The sequence below is a fragment of the Alosa sapidissima genome, chromosome 8 (assembly GCF_018492685.1).
Source record: "Alosa sapidissima isolate fAloSap1 chromosome 8, fAloSap1.pri, whole genome shotgun sequence".
NCBI classification, from domain to species: Eukaryota; Metazoa; Chordata; class Actinopteri; order Clupeiformes; family Clupeidae; genus Alosa; species Alosa sapidissima.
The window spans coordinates 30,582,053-30,607,052 of record NC_055964.1 but is presented as its reverse complement, the minus strand read 5'-3'; the positions used below and the strand labels follow the sequence as shown (position 1 = coordinate 30,607,052).

General features: G+C 45.5%; 4 protein-coding genes across 9 annotated transcripts in view; 1 reads left to right on the top strand and 3 right to left on the bottom strand.

Moving 5' to 3' along the window:
• The window catches only part of LOC121714941 (tripartite motif-containing protein 16-like), a 12,179-nt gene extending 3,879 nt beyond the window's left edge, over nt 1–8,300 (bottom strand). The window contains exons 1-7 of one of the 5 annotated variants that reach the window (XM_042100188.1): nt 7,623–8,300; nt 7,103–7,198; nt 6,530–6,763; nt 5,912–6,083; nt 5,771–5,803; nt 5,586–5,641; nt 4,771–4,843 (exon numbers count right to left, since the gene is read on the bottom strand). In XM_042100188.1, the coding sequence (XP_041956122.1) occupies nt 4,771–4,843; nt 5,586–5,641; nt 5,771–5,803; nt 5,912–6,083; nt 6,530–6,763; nt 7,103–7,198; nt 7,623–8,207 (1,249 nt within the window). In that variant the 5' untranslated portion in view covers nt 8,208–8,300. Of the gene's footprint in view, nt 1–4,770; nt 4,844–5,109; nt 5,214–5,581; nt 5,642–5,770; nt 5,811–5,911; nt 6,084–6,529; nt 6,764–7,102; nt 7,199–7,622 lie in introns of those variants that run through there. The other 4 variants (XM_042100189.1, XM_042100192.1, XM_042100191.1 and 1 more) reach the window with 4 other exon arrangements.
• The window catches only part of LOC121714945 (tripartite motif-containing protein 16-like), a 1,397,702-nt gene that overhangs the window by 4,289 nt on the left and 1,368,413 nt on the right, over nt 1–25,000 (bottom strand). The window lies entirely within an intron of this gene.
• The window catches only part of LOC121714956 (tripartite motif-containing protein 16-like), a 964,796-nt gene that overhangs the window by 491,406 nt on the left and 448,390 nt on the right, over nt 1–25,000 (top strand). The window lies entirely within an intron of this gene.
• The window catches only part of pxnb (paxillin b), a 35,639-nt gene continuing 20,761 nt past the window's right edge, over nt 10,123–25,000 (bottom strand). The window contains exons 2-14 of the mRNA XM_042101512.1: nt 24,150–24,361; nt 23,591–23,679; nt 23,026–23,162; nt 22,567–22,738; nt 22,194–22,323; nt 20,406–21,713; nt 18,305–18,571; nt 15,635–16,099; nt 14,242–14,388; nt 13,650–13,823; nt 13,306–13,387; nt 12,790–12,938; nt 10,123–11,889 (exon numbers count right to left, since the gene is read on the bottom strand). Of these exons, the coding sequence (XP_041957446.1) occupies nt 11,623–11,889; nt 12,790–12,938; nt 13,306–13,387; nt 13,650–13,823; nt 14,242–14,388; nt 15,635–16,099; nt 18,305–18,571; nt 20,406–21,713; nt 22,194–22,323; nt 22,567–22,738; nt 23,026–23,162; nt 23,591–23,679; nt 24,150–24,361 (3,599 nt within the window). The 3' untranslated portion in view covers nt 10,123–11,622. The remainder of the gene's footprint in view (nt 11,890–12,789; nt 12,939–13,305; nt 13,388–13,649; nt 13,824–14,241; nt 14,389–15,634; nt 16,100–18,304; nt 18,572–20,405; nt 21,714–22,193; nt 22,324–22,566; nt 22,739–23,025; nt 23,163–23,590; nt 23,680–24,149; nt 24,362–25,000) is intronic.

Sequence of the window (25,000 nt, the reverse complement as noted above, 5' to 3'; positions counted from 1 at the left end):
GTGTGTGTGTGTGGGGGGGTGTTTCTGTGTGTGCGTGCATGGCTGTGTGTGCGTGCATGGCTGTGTGGTTCACATGCACAAGTGGCAACATGACAACATGAACTGACAACATGAACTGACAACATGAACTGTGTGTGTGTGTGTGTGAGTGGGTGTACATGTGTGTGTGTCTGTTTGTGTGCGTGTGGGTGGGTGTGTTTCTGTATGAGTGTGAACGCGTATGTGTGCGAACATTGGTGGTTCACACGTACAAGTGGCAACATGACAATATGAACTGACAACATGTACTGAGTGTGTGTGTGTGTGTGTGTGTGTGTGTGTGTTTCCGTGTGTGTACATGCATGTGTGTGCAAACATTGGTGCTTTTCCTGCACATGTGGCAACATGACAACATGAACTGACAACAGGAACTGTGTGTGTGTGTGTACATGTTTGTGTATGTGTATGTGTGTGTGTGTGTGTGTGTGTGTGTGTGTGTGTGTGTGTACATGTGTGTGTATGTGTCTGTGTGTGTGTGTGTGTGTGTGGGGGGGGGGTGTTTCTGTGTGTGTGTGCATGGCTGTGTGTGCAAACATTGGTGGTTCACATGCACAAGTGGCAACATGACAACATGAACTGTGTGTGGGTGTGTGTGAGTGGGTGTACATGTGTGTGTGTGTGTCTGCTTGTGTGTGTGTGGGTGGGTGTGTTTCTGTATGAGTGTGAACATTGGTGGTTCACACGTACAAGTGGCAACATGACAATATGAACTGACAACATGTACTGAGTGTGTGTGTGTGTGTGTGTGTGTGTGTCTGTGAGTGGGTGTCCGTGTGTGTACTGTATGTGTGTCTGTATGTGTGTGTGTGTGTGTGTGTGTATCTGTGAGTGGGTGTACGTGTGTGTACTATGTGTGTCTGTTTGTGTGTGTGGGTGTGTGTGCTTCTGTGTGTACATGCATGCATGTGTGTGAGAACAGAGAACATTGGTGGTAAGTTGTAGGAGTGTGTGTAAGGAGATGTCTTATCTCCTGGATGAAAATTATACTCTTTCCCATTCATTTCCTATGGCGGTCATTTTTGACCGTAAACAAAAAAAGTGTTTCTACATTGAATAAATCACTCAAAATTCAAAGAAAGTAGTCAAAAAAAATTCTATGTGTTCAAAAGCCTTTTGTGAAGGATATCATAAGATTTTGAGGCAATCTGGTGAAAAATGGCATATTTATGGTACAGGGAATGTGTAAATCGGTCATTTTTGACCAGAACAGTGTTAGAAGGTTAAGGGGCCATGTCAACCCATTCCATAACCACTCATTTCATGTATAGCGCCACCTAGTTAAAAACAAAAAAGTAAAAATGAGGTGTTGTAATCGCAGGTATCTGTGATCTAACTGTGACCTAACATAGTCAAAAGTGAACGAAATTGGAAGTGTAGGATCATTATGACACCCTCCGAATGCACGCCAAGTTTCGTGGAATTCCGTTCATGGGGGGCCACACAATAAATTAATTTATGTTACTGTACACCAACTGGCTGTAGGTGGCCGGAGACAGTTTTCTGTGAATATCATGGAGGGCCATACAATAAAATAATCTATGTGTACATTTAGTGACCGTACACCAACAGAGTTTTCTGTGAATATCTTGAGAACCGTAGGGCCTAGTATGACCAATTTTTTGCGTATGTTTGCCTCCAGGGGTCATGTTAACCCATTCCATATGCACACATGTGCATAAACAGATACACACGCACACACATACACTCACAGTAAGTAAGTATGACACATACTCACACAGTAGACATATGTACGCATGCATGCACATGCACACATACAGGGACATACGCAGGCACACACACAAGCACATGCACGCACGCACACACACACGCACACACACACACACACACACACCCACACACACACACATAAATATAAACATGTACAAGCACACATGCACACAATTCAGAATTATGAACAGGCAAGATGGGGGTGGGTTGTATAAAATGTATTTTACATGTGAAATCTATGAACTAATCATGTTTTGGTACTTGTTGTCTAGCAGATACCAGTGAGAATTGAGTGTGCATAATGCAATTCAGTGAGACAGTTAGAATCATATATGCCTTTCAGCGTGACTTATTTTTGTGGAAAAAATGTGCTGAACTGGGTGTGTTAGTGTTAGTGTGTGCAGAGAAAGATGTGTTAGTATATATTCAACAAAATGTGTTTTTGAGAAGAAAATTATCCATTTAGCCAATTGTGTTTTGTAGGTGTGAGTCTGTGTTAAGAGTTTAGAAAAAGTATCTGAAGTATGGGTAAGTGCTTGTTAGCGATTGAAAAAAACTGTAATGTTACTGTGTGTGTGTGTGTGTGTGTGTGTGTGTGCGTGTCAGGGATGGAAATTAACCACCCGCCCCCCGCCAAATAGTATAGTTTTGTGCGCTGGCGTGTGAATTTGGTCAACTTACCAGCCACTGTGGCGGGTAGAGCTAGCGTACCACAAATAGTCAGATCCGGTCTAATTTTCATACTTATTGACGGTTAAAAATAAGAAAGTGTCTGTAGGGATCATGTAGCCTAACGTTACCAGCCTATAAGGGTAAATCGCGCTGATTTGAAGTTCTACAACTCGTACTGAGCCGCCACCGCAGCATAGCCTATAGGCACTGGTGCAGCGCTTCACTTTCACTTCACTACCATTAAGAAACTGTCACTATGCTTTCATGTGCCACTGCTATATTATTTCAGGATGACTAAATCTAGTGAGATCTGTGGATCTGCGTTATATCTTCACAGGCTTATATTCTCACGTAAATAGTTCTCTTTTGAATTGGCCCGTAGGCCTATTTAATCCGGCCCGCGACACGCTGCTATTTAGACCTATGAGGCAGACAGAAGCAAGCAAATGTCTACACGGTCTCCAACGTTGGGCTTTTGTCATATATGATAAGGCCAAATACAAAATAAATGTTAACAATATTGCCTAGATAACTGTACAACCAGAGTTTTTCCAATGTAGTTTCACAAAATGCTAAGCATGCATATTACGTTTCTTAAAGCTGAGCTGTGGTTAAATTGTTCAGTGCATGATTTCATTACGGGCCAAATAGAAAATAAATGCTAAATGTTAAATATAGCCTTGATACCTGTAAATATTTAAATCAGATGATGTACACTATAGTTAGATCAAGTTGGAGAGTTGAATTATAGGATGCTCCAGAACTCACACAAACGGAGTCTTAAAGGAGCCACACCACTTTTATGACAAGACACTATAGCATATGAATGTGGTTCTGTTGACCTTTAGTTTTGTTGCTACTGTGCTTGGAGGACAGCTGGTAGGTTTAGGGCAAAACTCAGCACATTTTAGTCGTATTGCAATAATGCCGATTACCGTGATCATTTTGGGTAGCCTACTATAATCATGATATCACATTTTCATGCCGTTTCTCTACTATAATCATGATATCACATTTTCATGCCGTTTCTCTACTATAATCATGATATCACATTTTCATGCCGTTTCTCTACTATAATCATGATATCACATTTTCATGCCGTTTCTCTAGACTAGCATTTGTGTGTGTGTGTGCTTGTGTGTGTGTGTGTGCCTGTGTGTGTGTGTGTGCCTGTGTGTGTGTGTGTGCCTGTGTGTGTGTGTGTGCCTGTGTGTGTGTATGTGCCTGTGTGTGTGCCAGTGTGTGTGTGTGTGTATGTGCCTGTGTGTGTGTGTGTGTGTGTATGTGTGTGTGTGTATCTGTCTGTGAGACTGTGTGTGTGTGTGTGTGTGTGTGTGCCTGTGTGTATGTGTCTGTGTGCGTGTGTGTGTGTGTGTGTGTGTGTGTGTATGCCTGTGTGTGTGTGTCTGTGTATGTATGCCTGAGTGTGTGTGTGTGTGTGTGTGTGTGTGTGTGTGTGTGTGTGTGTGTGAGTATGTGCCTGTGTGTGTGTGTGTGTGTGTGTGTGTGAGAGTGAGTATGTGCCTGTGTGTGAGTATGTGTGTGTGTGTGTGTGTGTGTGTGTGTGTGTGTGTGTGTGTGTGTGTGCATATTTATTTGTGTGATTGCATACAGTACATTAGTGCAGTGGTTCTTAACTGATCTTTTCTTTGGGACCCACAATTCCCCATGTTTACAAAGTCATGACCCATATGTATGTGGCTGTGTGTGTGTGTGTGTGTGTGTGTGTGTGTGTGTGTGTGTACGACCCATGTATTTTTTTTAGCAATCAAGCGGAATACGCTGAGCTACATGGTAGGACACACACAGTGCCTGTAGGCCTACTTGTTTGGAACATGCTGATGTTTGGCATTACATTTGTGAAGTCTTCAACTCCTCATGTCACCTCTCAAAGTACTCGACAGGTTTGTCTTTGACAGATGAGCTTTGTTTCCATGTGGCGTTTTCTCTCATGAGCCAGCAATTCAGTGAACACCGCACACTGAGGTTTCTGTCCCGTTTTGTCCCAATGTAAGTGAATCCATATCCTACTTCAAATATTCAGGGTTGCAGCCTACTTGCGTTTACTGCTAAAATGATGTCTAACATGACCTGTCATATAAAACATTGTATATGTCGTTGGTAATTACTGACATACAAATAAAGTCTATCGAAATAAAGGTTCAATATTACATCTGATAAGGTAGGATTTTAAATGGGCGATTTTTTTTTTTTAGAGAGGAGTGGAGTTGTGCATGTGTGTTTGCGTGGTGGTGTAGCAGGGTGGTGTGTGGTGGTGTGCACGTGTGGTGTGTGGTGGTGTGCACGTGTGTTTGTTTGTGTCCAACTTACACTGCAAGAGCTCCTCTCTGGTCACTGGTTCAGGACAAGCAGCCTGGACATCAGACACTGAAACAGAACATGTCACTTTACTACCAAAAACTTAGATTTTGCAGTATAAAGAGACTATATAATGATGACGGCATATTCATTTTCAAATCAAATCAGTAGAGGTTGTATAAAGAATGTTATGTGGCATTATGAGTCCCCAGCTACTTAAATCTTAAAGGCCTCCAACCTCCCACTGACGAGTCCCTCATCTTCATTAGGAGGGTAGGGGCATGTTTAGAGTCCCTCATCTTCATTAGGAGGGTAGGGGCATGTTTAGAAGCCCTCATCTTCATTAGGAGGGTAGGGGCATGTTTAGAGGCCCTCATCTTCATTAGGAGGGTAGGGGCATGTTTAGAGGCCCTCATCTTCATTAGGAGGGTAGGGGCATGTTTAGAGGCCCTCATCTTCATTAGGAGGGTAGGGGCATGTTTAGAGGACCTTCAGTTCTAACCCACCACAATCAGTTCATTATCACAAGACAACTGCAGAAGTAATTGGTGTAATCTAGTGGTTTGGAGTAAATGATAAGGTTACTGTTTGTTAAAGCTGAATTCTAACTCTATCTCTGATCTCAGCTTCTGCTTTTGTTTGTTGTTATTGATAAATGTAAAGATCTTAACTCTGGGGCCCAGCCACAACCCCCATGCCTTTATAGGTTTGATATCTGAAAGAATGTTTTAAAGATGAAAAGATTCAGTGAGACCATCATTCCGTTGCTTGACCCCAAATGTAGAGACTTGGAGGCTGTTAGAATCAGTGAGTAAAGACTTACTGGCTGGTGGCAGCACCTCCTTACTGTTTGTTCTTCTGACTGGGAGTTCAGGATCAGTATCTGGGAACCAACACAGAGACACTCATTCACCCAGGATCAACAAAACAAACAAACGCACATCTTGCGTTGCATATTATTCTTTTGTGTGTACTCTACTTTTTGGGAAATGTAACTTAATGACAGACTTACATTCTAAAGACTGGATGATCTTGATTTGTGCCACTGTTGAGAGACACAGAACACACAGAGTGAAATTAATCCAAAACTGTTTGAATATAACAGTGTGTTGTAAAAGTTCATAATTGTGCCCATTCTAGATATTTGTCCAACCTTTTGCAGATATCTTGGCTACTTCCTGCTTGAAAATGTCTTCCAGTTTCTCCTCCAGCTGCATCTTCACTGCAGAGACAGATTCCTTCACAGCCTCAAAAGAGAAACTTTGGCTGAAGGTTATGCTGGGTAAGTCTTTAGAGCGAGGAGAATCTCTGAAGGATGGAATATTCTACCGAGAAAAATATAAGAGTTGAACAGTTTATTATGAAGGTCATGCTGGTTGGAACTGTACTGCAAGGAGCACCAGTGACTGACAACATTCTGCAGAGAGAAACACACAAGAAGAGACAGGCCACCTGAATATTCAGTCAGGGCTGTTTCCCCCAAATGCTGCAGACATAATGAAGTTCATCAGTTGGTTTAGTGTGTGTGTGTAATTGTGCATTAGTGTGTTTAAGTGTGTGTGCATGTTAGATAAATACTGTACATACTGCATGTAAAGCAATACAATCTATGTGTTACCTCATCAAACATCATACAGCTCACATACAGAGTTTTATTCCACAATGTTGATGTTTGGACATATGTCATATATTTCACAGAAAGCTATCAACTCAATATTTTGTCTTATTCTTTACATTTATGTTCAGTTTCAGGAGGGCAGGTCAATGTTACCTTGAGGAAATGGATGTGATCCTCTGTGTGTGAAAGCTGCTCCAGCTCAGCATCTCTCCTCTTCAGCTCAGCAATCTCCTGCTCCAGTTGCTTCAGGAGTCCTTCAGCCCGACTCACCTCAGCCTTCTCCTGAACTCTGATCAGCTCTGTCACCTCAGAGCGCCTTCTCTCAACGGAGCGGATCATCTCAGTGAAGATCCTCTCACTGTCCTCCACTGCTGTCTGTGCAGAGCTCTGTTAGGAGACACACAAAGAGGAGGGCAGGAGACACACAGAGGGAGGTGAAGCTGAAAGTGTTTCATGGTGTCAGTGGGTCTTTGTGTGCTGTAGAGATGGCAGCAGAGGCACAGTTACTCACTGGGCTAACAACAATCTGGCCCAAGAAGGTGGAAATAAAACTTGATACTGCTAATGTTGACTCTTTCATCCCCCAGAACTCAGCAGTTATATCACAGGCTTAATTTGACACAAGAATTAGAACTCTTTACAGTACTGCCAATTTTGACCCCGAGAATTAAGCATTAATGTTATTGATTTTGCAGCTTAGTTCCTAGTTCCTTAGTCCCTACTCACCTTGAGAGTCTCCACAGCCTTCCTCAGCTCCTGCAGCTCCTTCTCTCTCTCCTGGAGTCTCTGCTGGAATCTCCTCTGGGTCTGCCCCAACTGCTTCTGTTCATAGAAATACAGACAAACTCAACTATGCTTCCTATTTATTTATCAAAACAATGATTACAAATACATGTAGCCCATTGCTATGTCTTGATGAACAGGTAATATAAATAACATGAACTCTTTTCAGTTGGAGAACTGGTTTAAAGCATTAAACACAAATCAAGCTGGGTCAGAACCTGTATATTGGACCCGCCGTATCACATTCAGGTTGATGCTGCCATGTCAATGTTTAACAGGTTATACAACATTTTGCACTTTGCACCTGCTAATGATTTCCTGGATTGTGAGTTCTCTAATGAGAACAAGAGTCTGCAAAAAATCAGTAAACTTTAAGAAGTATAATGTTCCTGTTAAAAACACATTATTTGTGTATCACACCTTTCAAATAAAATGAAGACACACGTGTAGCTCCAGTACTCACCTGTTTGTTTTTCCATTCTGCAGCAGCTGTGACTGTGTCATGGCCTTTATGTTCGTCCATCGTGCACAGGTAGCAGATACAACTCTGATCAGTACGACAAAATATTTCTAAAACTTTCTTATGTTCAGAGCAGATCCTCTCCTGTAGCTGGCCTGTGGCATCAACCACTGAGTGTTTTCTTGGGTTTACTTCATTATGAACTTTGAAGTGAGTTTCACAGTAAGACAACAGACAATCCAGACAGGACTTCACAGCTTTGAGTTTTCTCCCAGTGCAGACATCACACTCCACATCTCCAGGTCCAGCAGTAGATAGAGCAGGAGGGGCAGCGTGCACTCTGGTCTTCCTTAGTTGTTCCACAAGCTCTGCAACAACATTATTTTTGTTTAAAACAGGTCTCGGAGTAAAAGTCTGTCTGCATTGTGGGCAGCTGTAAACTCCCTTCTGGTCTTCCTGATCCCAGCATCCCTTAATGCAGCCCGTGCAGTAATTGTGTCCACAGTTAAGAGTCACAGGATCCTTCAGTAGATCCAAACAAATCGAGCACATTAAAATGTCGTCGTTACTTGAAATCGCCTCTGCCATTTTCCTTACGTGCTAACAAACACTAGCGTACGAGAAGCTGCTGAGTAACAACTTTCTTTCACTTTCGTTTCTTCTGAGTGTTGTTCAGCTTCCTTGTTGCGTGCAGAACGTAAAGTGCCAGCCCACTTTTGTTAATCATGAATAATTAATAACATGACAAGCTGCATACATGATGTGACCTATTATAAAATACTAACATGAGCTGTATAGCCTACATCTCTAATTTATTGCTTTAATTGTGAGTTTCCCATGGATAAGGAAAAGTGAAAAACATCCCAAATATTAAAAGAAAGGAAAATAAACTCTTAAAATACTTTCCCCTCACACTAGATAATTGGAAAAAAAAGTAGGTTAGGCCTATCGGAATTCGGGACACATTCATGTAAAGCCACCGATTCAGAAGTGACAAAATGCATGGTCAGACGGGCGCAGGGCAGCGTCTATTCATAATTGGATATCAGCTGTGATGGTTCTGCCATCTAGTGGAGATATGTTGTACTATGTACCTCAAAGTCTGCACAGCAAGGAGTTAAAAAAGCTGTAGCCTACTGTAGGAGCCAGGCATAAATCAAGACTGAGGTTATATTCATGATGTGTGTATTTTAATAGTGTGTTCATTTAGTTTCGTGTCTTGAGTATTTTCTGTTAGGTATAATACAAATGATTTCCCTCAAGTGTGAATATAGTCTGACACACATAAAGAAAATACTCAGCATCAGCATGGCCCATTACAGCAAAAAGGCCAAGACAAGTAGACATTTGGCAGATTTATATAAAAGAACAACAACAACAAAACCATTATACATTTCTTCTTTCTATTTTCCTATAATTTCTTTATTAGATTGGTCTGTTGATATCTATGAGCCCCCCACTGCTTATCTTGTGAACGTGTGTCAGCACGACTGGGTATTACAGCATCAGTGCTGTAATACCCAGTCATGTAAACAGGTGGCAGTGTTGTGGTCTGGAGAAGTCGTGGGCATCATCAGCATTTGTATTTCTAACTGCTGATTTCCCCCAGAGAGCCAAACAGATAACAGACAGATGGAGGGTTCTGTGTGCTGTGTGTGGACACAGTGTGAAGTGACAGGAGTCTGATGGAGGAGAAGAGAAAACTGGATGAACTTAGATTTGGCTTTTGAAACTCAAACCTAATTCCCTGATATTTGCTATTTGATGTTCATTGGGTGTTTTTTGACAATTATATGACCTGGTGATTACGGGGTGCAAGTGCATTGCTGTACAGGTGGTAAAGTGAGCCGTTCAGGTGTGATAGAGGCACTAAGTGGACAGCGCCAGGCCAAAGTTCATTTGCATCTGCTGCCAGACACACCTGTGCAGATTGTTTATTTATACCTGCACCCAGACATACCTGTGCAGTTTGTTTATTTGCATCTGCACCCAGGCACACCTGTGCAGTTTATTTTTAGTTCAGGGTTCTTGAAAGGATACCAGTCCAGCGGTCATGCAACACAATAATAACAGGCAGTGCAGAAGATACCCCATTAAAATAAGCCTTTTACAGTTACTGTCTGAGGGTAGAGTGCACTATATGGTGCTTCTATTTCTATCTATACCACAGACCTTTTTGTTGTGTCATAATAATGTATACACAATATTGTAGAGTCATACGCCCCTTTATTCTCACCTAAGGAGGACTGGAGGTGTGAGGGGAGGTGGTGGGTTGTGAGCAAAGTTAAGCCAATGCTGTTGCTTCGGCAGGTAAACTGCAGAATAAGTTACCTGGCAGATGAAGAAGGAGGTGTGGCAAATTCCGTCACGCTCCTCCTGAACTTCCGTTTGTAAACGCCATTAATCTCCAGCTCATCCGTGGGCTCCCCAGTGCCATCCCTGGAGATGGACTGCAGCTGATCCAGGACGACTTGTCTCCATGACAACCATGCCATGCCCCAAGGTAGCAAAATGTACTTTATTTGTGCTTTAATACATACATGTACTGTAATTCCATAAGTGACCTGAAAACAGACTGACAACTGACATCATAACACTTCACAAGATGAAATTGAATATTGCAAGTGAGGCGTTTCAAATCCTGGCCAATTAAATGCACAATTTGGAAGAATACAAGGATTTCAAGGATCTAATTTTTTGGTGCTGCTTTAGGATTAATGCAGATTAATATTTTGTTACATACAATGGCTTTCGCAAACAGCCATGTCACTCAAATACTCCTGGGAGGATTTCAACAACACTCAACATGGTTAAGACTTGCACACTAAAACAATAAACAAACAAACAAAAAAGAAAACGTATCAGTGATGGAAAATGTTCAGCTAAACAGCAGTTTCAGTTTTGCAGTATTGTGTTACCTCTGAGATGGAAAGAATATGAGCATATATATTTTAGTGTGTGAGGACTAACATCAGCTGATGAAGTTCCCGCCGTTTAAAGGCATCAGTGTTACAAGAGACAAGAGGAAGATGTAATCATATTTTGAGTGGTTATTAGGAAGTTATAACAGTACAAAAAACGTAGTGGAAAAAATCTCCAGACTTTGCCTGCAGACTGTAACCTAGAACACGTGTCTCTAATGTGAAGGAACAGACATGCCCTTCCTTACTGTTAATCTATCGTCTTTATAATCTCACATATGCTCACGGAGAAGGACATGATCACATAACTCATCCTGAAGAGAATACCTGCGTGTGTGTGTGTGTGTGTGTGTGTGTGTGTGTGTTTGTGCAAACAGGTTGTGTAAGGGTTGGGTCATCACGTTTTGTTAACATCGTGGCCAGTTTGAAATACTAATGTGGATTTTCAAAACCTTCAAGCAAAGTTCACCAAAAGGACAATTCTTCGCAGAACACAAACTGCACACGTGGGAAATCAACAAGCAGATTTCATACAAGTTACACTCAGCCAGTGAGCATCAAACCTTTCATATTAGTGATAAACATTTTTACAGTGTTCAGCCATGAATACTTCTCATGATCAAAACCTTCCTAGGCAATCAGTAGAAAATTCAGTCAGAGAGCAGAGACCACAGATCATCATCAACATTACCCAAATACACCTCCTCACACCACCACACCACCGCAACTTTCTATTGGTTGTTTGTTGAAGATACCTTCACACAACCACATCCTGAATCAACATGCACACATACCTACAGAAATTCTTATCACAGTCATGACACATGTCCCCACACACACACACACACACACACACACACACACACACACACACACACACACACAGCAATTCTTATCACAGTCACAACTAAGGTGACCATTCATGTCCAGACAGTCCGGCTTTCAAGCCCTTTGTCACACACACACAAACACAAACACAAACACACACACACACACACACACACACACACACACACACACACACACACACACACACACACACACACACACACTAGCGCAGGTCCATGCAGTGGTGTTGGGCTCTAGCTGAAGAGCTTGATGAAGCAGCCCTGGCAGTATGGCTTGTCGTTCTGCTCCTTGAAGGTGCCCTTGTTGAGCTGCTTGAGACAGAAGGCGCAGACGAAGTGCTCGGGGTGGAACTTCTTGGCCATGGCGCTGATGCAGCGACCCGTGATGGGCTTCTGGCAGCCTGAGCACAGCGAGCCGCGCCGATCGTGGTAGTGCACCTCACAGAATGGCTGCCCGTCGTGCTCGAAAAAACTCCCGTGGACGAAGGGCGTGAAACACTCCTGTTGGACAACAATATAGACAACACATGGCTCATTCATATTAATTCATTTGGCAATTCATTATGTCAATTATTACAAGGGCCAGTTTCCCCAGAGCAACTTAGGGCACAATGGAGGCAGCCAGGAATCAAACCCACAACTACTGCATGCTAGCCCAGCTCCTTAACCACTACACTACTGCATGCTAGCACAGCTCCTTAACCACTACACAACTACTGCATGCTAGCCCAGCTCCTTAACCACTACACAACTACTGCATGCTAGCACAGCTCCTTAGCCATTACACTACTGCATGCTAGCCCAGCTCCTTAACCACTACACAACTACTGCATGCTAGCCCAGCTCCTTAACCACTACACAACTACTGCATGCTAGCACAGCTCCTTAGCCACTACACTACTGCATGCTAGCCCAGCTCCTTAACCACTACACAACTACTGCATGCTAGCCCAGCTCCTTAACCACTACACAACTACTGCATGCTAGCACAGCTCCTTAGCCACTACACTACTGCATGCTAGCCCAGCTCCTTAACCACTACACTACTACTGCATGCTAGCCCAGCTCCTTAACCACTACACTACTACTGCATGCTAGCCCAGCTCCTTAACCACTAGAGGCAGCCGTGGCCTACTGGTTAGCGCTTCGGACTTGTAACCGGAGGGTTGCCGGTTCGAACCCCGACCAGACCTTGAGCAAGGCACCTAACCCCTCACTGCTCCCCGAGTGCCTCTGTTGTTGCAGGCAGCTCACTGCGCTGGGATTAGTGTGTGTGCTGAGTGTGTTTCACTAATTTACGGATTGGGATAAATGCAGAGACCAAATTTCCCTCACGGGATCAAAAGAGTATTTATACTTAAACCCACACACACACACCAACACCAACATACACACACCCACCCTGCAGACGAAGCACTCTGGGTGCCACAGACAGCTCAGCGCTGAGATGTAGTTGTCCAGGATGGCGCGGGCACAGCCTCCACACTTGGGCGCAAACAGGTCAAAGTAGTCCTTCCGACAGTACGCCTTTCCATCCTTCTCATGGAAGCCTGTGGCGCACACACACACACACACACACACACACATGTAGACAAACACAAACACGTGTACAAACACACACACACACACGCGTGGACATGTATATAGACACACACATGTAGGCGAACGCACACACGCACACACACACACACACACGTGTAGACGAAAACAAACGTAAACACACACACACACACACGCGCGGACATGTGTAAAGACACACACATGTAGGCGAACGCACACACACAGACACACATGTGTAGATGAAAACTAACATAAACACACATACACATACTGTATGACACTTGACTTGGTCATCACTTATTACTGGCCTCAGACACTGTGTTAAGGGCACAGTCTGCTGGAATGGGAAACACTGACCTTCAGGCCCAAAGAAAGATCCACAGTGTGCACAGAAGAAATGCTCTGGATGCCACGTCCGGTCCAGGGCAGTTACCACTTTCTGTGACAAACATGTTTTAGCAAATGTATTAGCAAAAATCACTATGAATGTACTGTAACTGTGTGCATTTTTTGTGAGTGTGTGTGTCTTATGTGTGTGTGTGTGTGTGTGGTTATTTGTGAGCGAGAGGATGCGTATGTGTGTGTGTCTTAATGTATGTACAATATGCGTATGGATATATGTATTTGTGTGAGTGTGTTTGTGTGTGTGTGTGTGTGTGTGTGTGTGTGTGTGTGTGTGTGTGTGTGTGTGTGGTTCTTACATCCAATATGGGTCCGTTACAGTAATTGCAGCGGGGGGAGAAGAGGTGGTGGTAGTCTCTCTCACAGTAGGGCAACCCGTCGCGCTCAAAGAAGTTTCTGGAACCGATCTCCTCCTGACAGTGTGTGCACACAAAGTGCTCTGGGTGCCACGTGCGACCCATGGCTGTCACCAACTGCAGAACACACATGACATACGTAACATTTCATACACGTACGGCCCATGGCTGTCACCAACTGCAAAACACACATAATATATGTAACATTTCATACACGTGCAGCTAGACAACCTTAAACAAGACAATAGGCAGAATGAAGACACAAACACACCATGGTTTGGAACCATTGACAAAAAAATCTTTAAACTTTACATATTTTTCCACAATATTCCACAATATATATGAATCAATATATGTGTTGATTCATATGGCAACATACTATATGAATGTCTCAAGGCTTGAACTTGAACCACTTGACATTCACGCAACAAGCTGGTGTTCAAATAATCTGATCATGTCCTTCACTGGAAGTTATTTGGCTTGGTAAATCATGTTCCTGCTCACAAGCTGATTTACTGAGCACCAGCGCCCTCACCTGGCCAATGATGGGCTTGCAGCAGGCCCCACAGGTACCCTTGGCCACGGTCTGCACCCCGAGTTTGTTGAGGTCCGACTGCAGGCTGCCCAGCATGGTGTCCAGCTTATTACCCTGCGGATGGGAGCCCTTCCCCTGGGCCATAATCTACACAGCACAGGAAGTCAGGGTCACAAAACAGGAAGCCCAGAACCAGACACACACACAAACACATGCACAAAAAATCAGACATACACACACACACACACACACACACAGATACTGGACATGCAGCTGTGCATACAAACACGGATAATACAATACGTAAACAAGCCATCAGCAATCTGAGCCATGTGTTTGAGTTCACTGCTCGTTAGATGAGGTCATTGGGGCAGATTGCAAACATGCAGCCATTTGTCAGTTATATAAAACAAACATTCCATCACACATGTTAAACTCCTTCACAAGTCCACATCAGCAACTGACTTTCTGTTTGGAAAATCAGTTTGAACCTTTGCCTACTGTTAATCAGTCAAATATCTACATGCAAACAAAAAAAACATTTAAAAAATCCTTCAGTTTCCTGTAATGGACACTGTCCATCTGTGGTAACCTGATTCTTTTTCAAGCAGAAAGGTCAAAGGTCAAGACTGCCTGATCTCCCTGCCCACTTCACCCAGCCCCTTTGGCACAGGGATCCACACAGAGGCCAGCACTCACGTACGTGCACACACACACACACACACACACACACACACACACACACACACACAGGCAACAGTACCCCTTCACTCATACCACCAGCTTGGGTGGACACATTAGTAACCTTTAAACACACTGAGTTAAAGGTGCTCTAAGTGATATTGGGTAATGTCACTTCTGTTGACGTTCAAACAAAACAGAGAGCTAGCTCGCCCCTCCCTCCCTCATTTGAAACTCGCGTGTTCCATATTGCTGTGTTCCATTTGTCTACTCGAGTTGGTCACAGAGTTGTTTTCCTGAGCTACTAACAGTAAGTTGCAAATGGAATGCCCCTGAAGTTGTATCCTGACATGTCAGCTCGTTGGAGCCCAGAGTATCCCGAGTTCGGAATTCCAAGATGGCTGCCCTTATTTACAGTAAATAAGAGCCATAGATACGCTCTGTTTATTAGCAGTTCTGTCTGGTTTGTGTCTCATTAAATCAGTCGTAGAAACAATAGTGTCCAGCCTCTATCTGTCACTATGTTGCTATGATGTTTGTTTGTGTAGAATACTGGGTAATGCTTTGTTACAAACTGGTACTGCTATATCCGGTAACAACTGCTAACAACAGAAAATTTCACGAAAACAAACGTCAGCATTTTGCTCTAACTCAGCGTGCTTAAAGTGCTCATGCTGGACATTAGTGATCCGCAGAACCAGCGGGTCTTAACTGAGCTCCACTCCTGCATGGGAGGGAAGAGGGGGTCATACTCCGTCTGGCTCCCCACCGACACCAGCTGTCTGGGGGCAGGCGCGGGAGGAGGAGGGGTGGGCTCTCTGGGTGGAGGGGCCTGCACCGGAGGAGGCGGAGGGCGTGGGGTAGGTTTGGGGGCAGGGGGCTCCATGGGCGCAGAGGCCGGAGGGGTCGGGGGCATTGGGGGGGTCGGGGGTCTCCGCTGGACTGGAGGGGGTGAGGGGGGCTCCACTTTTTTAACGAGAGGTTCCACCGGGGGTGGTGCTGGTTCCTGCTGCGGAGGTGGAGGGGAGGGGGCAGGTGGGGGTGGTGGTGGCAGGGGCGGGGGGACCTGCTTGACTGGGGGGGGCCTCTTGGGCTCCTCACGGCGAGGGGTGGGGGGCGAGAGGGGGGGAGGGATAACCTTCCGCTGAGGGAGCGGAGAATCAGGAGGAATGATAATCTAGAGGAAGAGGAGAGATGGAGGGAGGAAGAGGGGGAGGAAAGAAGGATGAGGAAGAGGAGAAGGAGGGAGGAAGAGGAAGAGGAGAAAAGGAGGAGGAAGAGGAGGAGGAGAGATGGAGGGATGAAGAGGGGGAGGAGAGAAGGAGGAGGAAGAGGAGAGCAGGAAAGGAATGGAAAGATTATCATCAGAACAAGACCAAAAGTTCAAAAGAAACACTGAAAACAGGACAGAACAATGAAAACAGTTAGAAATGAAAGTAGCTCTATAATGATGATGACGACCTGATGGATCTGGTGTTACAATCTTTTCCTCTCTATCTCTACTTCCTCTCTATCTCTCTTTTCTCTCCATCTCTCTGTCCACTCCTCTGTCCATCCCAACATACCCCTTTCCTACCTCCTCCACTACTACCCAGATAGCAATTTCCTTTGGGCCGGATCCGCATAAAAGCCTTTAGATCCGCCTGTAGCGGACATACGGTATCTGACTGTGGGCCAGGTCTGCTCCTGATACAGGTGTCAGCTCTGCTAGCAATGCTGTTTTATCACCGGTTTACAGATTTGTCCCAGGTCCAATTTCCGCAACTCAACTGGAAGTCAGGAGATGCGTTTAAAATACAAAACACTGATTTGGCCCAAACCTGTGATACGGATATGAGCCGAAGGACCATTTTTTCACAGCAGACCCAGGTGGTAATGATATTAATTAAGGTGCTGATTCTGCTAAATTGACTGTCCTTTCCCTACTTCATTATCAACTGGCTGCTAAAGAAAAAAAAGGTAGTTTGGAATGGCACAAATTTAGAAACCATGGGGGTGCACTATGTTCCCATGGCCACTTCATTTCTACAGTAAGGCTGGAAAAGAAGATATAGTTGGCTCAATATTGATCATATGCTCGTTTCATTATTTTTATTATTACCTAGCAGTGGTAAAAGTAGTCAATTGTTGTTTGTGTCAGACCAAACAGTGCTATGAGACAACCCCATATTCTTGCCACGCATGCAGAAGTCCAAGCAGTAACATTAATCAAGGATCTTTGGTTTGCTCACTATCAATCTTTTGACATGATTTGCCAGCCTGGGGTTGGACTAGGACAGGCCAACTTTTCAAGGTAGTATCTGCTTTTTATCTCTGTTGGTTTATTCAGAGACAACAACAAGAAACCGAACGATTGATAACTTTACTATTATTTTCCAGCAACAACAACTAGCTTAACTTAAGCAAAACAGCCATCACAATAACTATTTTGGAAAAAACAGTGATAACGCTAACAGGATCACTGATGATAAAAAAACGAGTGTAATTGTGACTTAGCCTATTTGCAAAAAGGAATAAATGGCTAATGTTTATTTTGTGTTGTTTCAGATTGACCATGGAGATGACTAAGGAAGACAGCCTGAATATTGATGGGAACAGTGGAATAACATGACTTAAACTTTGTCTGGGATTGCACTTCTACAGCCAGGTTGTTGAATAAAAAAAATAATAAGACACTTATGTGTAAAGTTTTTTTTACCCCCCTTGTGTTTGTAGCCTAGCTTATGTTTATCAGTTGAGCTGTTGGGAAAACGTTACGAACTTTAGCCTGGGTGAACCTATAACTAACCTGTTAGCAAATGTGTAGCAAACAGATTTTTCAGGATAATTAGCCCTAATTACCAATCACATTTCACATGTTAAATAAAGCCGGCTGATGTCTGATAAACGGGTCCGTACCACACACAATAAGCGGACCCGTATTGCATATGATAAACAGAACTGGAACACGTCAGTAACACAGACAACCATACGGAACTGGGCCAGTCTTAGCCCTTATTGGTACCAGATCCGTCAAACGGATCCAGACCGATTTTGGACCGATGTGCGTTTGGACGCCGGATCAGGTCCATTATGCAGATCCATGCCGGACGTTGTGGTAGGTGTGGCCCAGTTCCGTCCCAGTGTATGTTTGCTATCTGGGTACCTTTTTCCTCTGTTGACCTCCTCTCTCTCTCTCTCTCTCTTTCTCTCTCTCTCCTCTACCTTATCCTCATCTGGTGCAGTCCTCTTACAAGTGTTTGAGGTTGTGATCACACCTCAATTCCTCCCTGTTTCTCTCCTCACTCTCTCACATTCTTCCACTCTCTCCATCTTTCTTTCTCTCCCTCCTCCCATGCTCCCCTCCCTCTCTCTCTCTCTCTCTCTCTCTCTCCTCCTCTACCTTGTCTACGTCTGGACCGTTGCGCTCCTCTCGCGAACGCTTGGGGTTGTTCATGACGATCACGCCCTCTGTGAGCCATTCGTCGGGCTGCTTGCGCGGCCGCTCCTTGCGGCTGATGCCCAGCTTGCCCTGCAGCTCCTCGATGAGCCGGTCCTGTGAGTTGCTCTTGTGGTAGATGAGTGGCCCCATCTTACGCCGTGGGTGGTTCTCTCGGTACATGGGGTGCACGTTGGGCGTCTCCTTCGTACGCCTGATCACAGACTTGAGCTGATCGGGAAGGAGAGAGGCTGTGAGGGTTCAGAGGGTGATTCAAGCGTAGCGCAGTCCACTTCAGCGCAAGCCAATCACAGTGAGTTCCAATCCAGGGGCGAGCCAATCAAAGTGCATTTCACTTCAGCACAAGCCAATCACAGCGCTTTCCAATTCAGTATGAGCCAATCACATAGCAGCACATTCTTTTAAAAGCCAATCATAGCACACTCCACTCCTGTGAAAGCCCATCATGCTACAGCTTAGTCCACTCCAGTCCAGTCCATACTCTTATGGGCCAATCAGAAATGCATTCTACTTCAGCATTAGCCAATCATAGCACACTTTATCCAGCATAAGCCAATGGCTGTGCAGCTTAGACCACGCAGTTAAACTGAACAAAGTGTAACAGGTGAATTAAGCAACACACACATGCAAACCCACAAACAAAAGCTGGATCAAGATCTACAAACTTTAAGTAAAGTGTCCAAAACAACATCAATCAATGATACTTCAACTTCAACAAATGTTGTTACTCGTTAAAGTGTTAAGTGGGATCTGTGATTTAGTGCTTAACACACATGTTGGGAATCTGGGAGAATGAGGAGGAAAATTGTCCTCACAATCCTCCTTCATGTATGAAATGTGTGTCTTTCCATGAGTATAAACACAGACTATAAGACTCAATATACATCCAGACCATAAGACTCTATATACACCCAGACCATAAGACTCAATATACACCCAGACCATAAGACTCAATATACACCCAGACCATAAGACTCAATATACACCAGACCATAGGACTCAATATGCACCCAGACCATAAGACTCAATATACACCCAGACCATGAGACTCAATATACACCCAGACCAAAAGACTCCATATGCACCCAGACCATAAGACTCAATATACACCCAGACCATAGGACTCAATATGCACCCAGACCATAAGACTCCATATACACCCAGACCATAAGAGACTCAATATGCACCCAGACCATAAGACTCAATATACACCCAGACCATGAGACTCAATATGCACCCAGACCATGAGACTCAATATACACCCAGACCATGAGACTCAATATACACCCAGACCATGAGACTCAATATACACCCAGACCATGAGACTCAATATACACCCAGACCATGAGACTCAATATGCACCCAGACCATAAGGGACAAGCAGCACATCCTCAGGGTGGAGGCCTGAATCTGCAGCCGGGACTCATAAGTCACAACTCTGACTGATGTGTGTGTGTTACACTTCAGTTGCTGTTAACTGTTGAGTTGATGAGCTCTTGTGCATATAGCCCCACCTATTACACTCATCACTCATCATGACATCTAGAGGTGACCACTTCTCCAAACCCAGCTACACTCCAAACCCAACTCCACTCCAAATCCAACTACACTCCAAACCCAACTACACTCCAAACCCAACTACTCTCCAAACCCAATGACTCTCCAAACCCAACTACACTCCAAACCCAATGACTCTCCAAACCCAACTACACTCCAAACCCAATGACTCTCCAAACCCAACTCCACTCCAAATCCAACTACACTTCAAACCCAACTACTCTCCAAACCCAACTACACTCCAAACCCAACTACACTCCAAACCCAATGACTCTCCAAACCCAACTACACTACACTACACTACACTACACTACACTACACTGCACTGTCACACACCAGAGGTGTACTGCTGGGTTACTCTACACACCAGCCCAAAGGCAGTCAACAGATGCCAATGCCAGTCAGCAGCTATCAGTCGGCAGTTGCCAGGCGGTAGTGGTCATGCAGCAGGCAGTGTGCGGTAAGCCCTGTGGGTGGCATGTCGTACGTGTCCGGAGGCGGAGACTCGGTCCAGCGTGAGAGGCTGCATGGGGTAGAGGTCAAACTGGCCGTCGGGCGTGCCGGGGCAGGAGGACGTTGGCGTGAGCGACTCGTCCATCCAGCTGGCCTCGGTCAGCGGAGTCATGGAGCCGTCGGCGCCGTCGTACACCATCTTCAGCTCCATCTCCGCCCAGTCCAGGTCACTGCGTGCGTCCGACTGGTAGTCCAGTCCTCCGTCGCCCAGCTCCGACTCCGTTGGCAACGACTGCGACAGCTGGGTGTCGGGTCGCACGTCCCGCCGGTCCATCGGCATGATGGGCTCCTCGAACACTTCCTGTGGTGGTTCAGCACTAAGCTTGGACCCCTGCATTGCCGACATCAGAGCCTCGTTCTCAGGTTTGGTAGAGAAGCTCATGGACAGCAGCTTGTCCAGGGCCTCGTCCAGTGAGGGCTGCGCCTCCTCGTGCCCCTGCGAGGATGCGTGAGGCTGGGGTTGGCCTGCCGCCTCGGGGGGATCCCCTGGAGGGTTGGAGCTCTTAGAGGAGGGCAGCGAGGAGAGAGAGAGAGATGGAAGGAGAGAGAAGGAGGAGAGGACAGGAGATTCAACAACAGGAGCTGCGAGAGGAGGTGCAGGAGCAGGAGCAGGAGACTTTGAGACAGGAGGGGTGAGGCTTCTTGGGGAAGGGGAGAGGCCGTTGACTGCAGGGAGGACCAGGGGACTCCATCGCTCGGGGGAGGGGGAGGGCTTTTTCGGGGAGGGGATGGGGCTAGGGGACTTGGTGATGGGGGCCGGGGCCAGGGTGGAGAGGGAGCTGAAGGGCTCCAGCTTCAGGTGGGGGCTGGAGGAGGCGGGGGAAGGGGTGCCAGTTTTGGGAGGGGTGGGGGCGGCACTGCCGGCATGCGTGGGGGTGTGGGCGGGCGAGGAGGCCACCGTCTGGGTGAGCACCACCAGCGGGTCGGTGCGGGCGCTGAACATGGAGGCCGACACGTCGATGATCGTGTCCGGAGACAGGCGGGAGCTGGAGGGGGAGGTGGAGCAGGATCCGGAGCTGGGGGGGCTGAGGGAGGAGGCCGCGGCCGACAGAGAGAGCTCCGAGCTGGGCTTCGGGAGAGAGGCGCTGGCCTGGGGGGGCACAGAGAGCTCCACCCCATCCTCCACGATGTGCAGCTCCAGAGAGACACCTGCCGAGGAGGGCAGGGGGGAGTCACAAGAGAGGGATGGGGGGAGGAGGGCAGATACCACAGGGGCTGATGGGATAGCTGGAGGACTAGAGGATTTCTGATCAAACAGCGACTCTGAGCCCTGAGAGCTGGGCTGTAGAATGGACAGAAGGAGTAGAAGAGAAGGAGGAGGAAAGGAAGAAAAGATGAAAGAAGGAAGGATTGGAGGAAGTGAGGAGAATAAAACAGAATGACCAAAGAAACAGAGGAGGAAAAGGAAGGAAGGAAGAGAATCAAAAGGAAATAAAAGAGGAAAGTTAGCAGATGAAGTATGAAGTAATGAAGTCTAAATGTGCAGATGCTGCAGTGGAGGAGACAGTCAGGAAATAGGAAATAGGCCTCAGAAGAGGAACCCTGAAGACAGACAGGAATCATCTCAGTCAGTCTGAAGAACACAGACCCCAGCTGAGAGACTTCACACACACCTCTCCCATTCGTCTCCACTATTACGTATACACTCAGCCACGCGCACGCACACACACACACACACACACACACACACACACACACACACACACACACACACACACACACACACACACACACACACACACGCACACACACAGCTCTGCACCTTAAAGTCGGACAGGCTGGCCATAAGTTCGTCCAGCTCGCGAGTAGCTGATGTGGCAGAGATCCGGGCCTGCTGCGATGAGTCAAACTGGCTGTCCGTCAACTCACTGTGGAGCGCGAAAGGGCTGGGTCTACACACACACACACACACACACACACACACACACACACACATTATGTAAAACATTTTTTTTAATGTTTGTGTGTGTGTGCATTTCTGATTCCACATTTGCTTCAATGTGTAAGCTTCTGTGTGCACACATGTGTGTGTGTGTGTGTGTCTATGTGCATGCATGAGTTTGTGTGTGTGTGTGTGTGTGTGTGTGTGTGTGTGTGTGTGTATGTGTGTGCGTGTACGCGTGTGTGTTCCTTACACTGGAGAGGGCACGACACACTCCAGCTTGTCCAGGCTGCTGCTGCCTGTGGTGCCGTTCTGCTGGGGGGACTCCAGTCCAGCAGGGGTCAGTGTGATACCAGGAGCTGCCCCGTTCTCCTGCTGCCCGTAGGAGTAGAGGCTACACGCAGGCAGGGGGGGCGCCTCCTCATCTGGAGAAGAAAGTGGAGGGGGGGGGGCTTAAATAAGTGTTTGGAACATACACAGACAAGCTTTAAAATATGATCATATGTGCGTGCGTGTGTGTGTGTGTGTGTGTGTGTGTGTGTGTGTGTGTGTGTGTGTGTGTGTGTGTGTGTGTGTGTGTGTGTGTGCGAGCGTGTGTGTGTGTGTGTGTGTGTGTGTGTGTGTGTGTGTGTGTGTGTGTGTGTGTGTGTGTGTGTGTGTGCGAGCGGTGTGTGTGTGTGTGTGTGTGTGTGTGTGTGTGTGTGTGTGTTACCATCAGTGGGGAATCCAGGCGTGTCTTGAACTGCATTGAGCTCTAGGAGTAGACGGTCCAGCTCTGACAAGTTACTGCCCAGAGCAGTGGCCATCATCGCAGACGAGGAGTCAGACATCTTCTGCTTATTGGGGAAACTGCATAAAGAGAGAGAGAGAGAGAGAGAGAGAGAGAGAGAGAGAGAGAGAGAGAGAGAGAGAGAGAGAGAGAGAGAGAGAGAGAGAGAGAGAGAGAGAGAGAGAGAGAGTGCGGGAGAGAGAGAGAGCCAGACAGAGAAAGAGAGAGAGTGAAAGAGAGAGAGGAAGTTAGCCTGGCTAAGAGAAAGTCATAAGTAGCACAAACAAGTAATCCAGACACAGCAATGCTAAACAAAACATCAAGTAAGCAGCTATCACACCACCTGTTCCATCTGGTCCTGTCTATCTTCAAATACACACACTCACTCACTCACACACACACACACGCACGCACGCACGCACGCACGCACACACACACACACACACACACACACACACACACACACACACACACGCTCTGCCTCATAGCTGAGATGGAGGAGGCCTACCTGTAGATGTGGTCCTCTTCTAAATGGGACAGAGGGGGACTAGTACTTCCCCGAGACCATGTGCTGCTCTTTTGGACTGAGCCCAGCGACTGAAAACACAATGGCATTGTCATAGCAACCATACTAAGAATGAGTGACATAGGGAATAAGAAATGTGCCTATAAACGTACACACAATTACCACATATAACAGCAAAAACAAAACAAAACAAATAAAACACATATTAGTGTGCAGAACAATATTATATACTCTTTCTGTCAGTTGAACGATAGAATATACACACATTTATATAAATGTCTGTGTACAGAAATATTAAACAGTTAGGTTATGTTATATTCCCCCAGGTTATGACACTGTGAATCGTATTTTTCAGCTGAGTGAATCGTATTTTTATTCAGCTGAGTGTCCCTGTTCTGAAAGGATGGCCTTTTTTTCATTGTTGCCAAGGGCTTCACAGTTTAACTGATCATTTTCAAAACCAAAGAAAAAAGGTTTGCCTTTATATTGGTTACAGTAAAGAAGAACATGCTCCTCTGTCTAGACCTTTCATCTCTCTCACCTGCTGGGAGGAGTAGTGAGAGTCAGGAGGGCAGAGCAGACATCCGTTCAGCGCTTCGGCGGAGGGAGGGGGCGGCACTGGCGGGGGGGTGGGGTCATCCCTGAGGCTCCGCCCACTATTGCTGGGGAAGGAGTAGGGCGTCTCGTCGGGCAAGAAGGCGGGAAATTTGGAAATGTGGGCAGTGGAGGACTCCAGGTCCGCCAGGAGAGCGTCTGCAAGGGGGGGAAGAGAGAGACACAAACAAACAAATATATATATATATATATATATATATATATATATATAAAAACCTCAAAAAATAGTATACATCGCTGTATGTAAAAATAGTAGACTTTTTTTGGCATGAACAACACGTTTCGCAGTTTGCTTCATCAGGTTCAATATATCTTTTAGAAAATGCTTCAGACACAAACAAACAAATATATATATATATATATATATATAAAAACTCAAAAAATAGTATACATCGCACACTGGAGGGTATATATATTTTGCTGACTTTATTTGGCATGAACAACACGTTTCGCAGTTTGCTTCATCAGGTTCAATATATCTTTTAGAAAACGCTTCATATATGTCATACAAAAAGCTGATGAAGACCTCAGGGTCAAAATGTTGTCTGAGTCAAATATAAATATATACATATAAAAATGCAATAATGCAACAAAAAACTTCTACAATGAGTTTCAGGGTTCAAGATAATTGTTGAAATTCACATTTGCAGGCAGCATCCTTTTTTCAATCAGTATGACTAGCCTATCTGACCTTGTTATTACAACCAAGTTATTCCAGACAGTTGACCAAGATATTAATCTATGAGTTATATAACAACAATACATTGCATAATATGA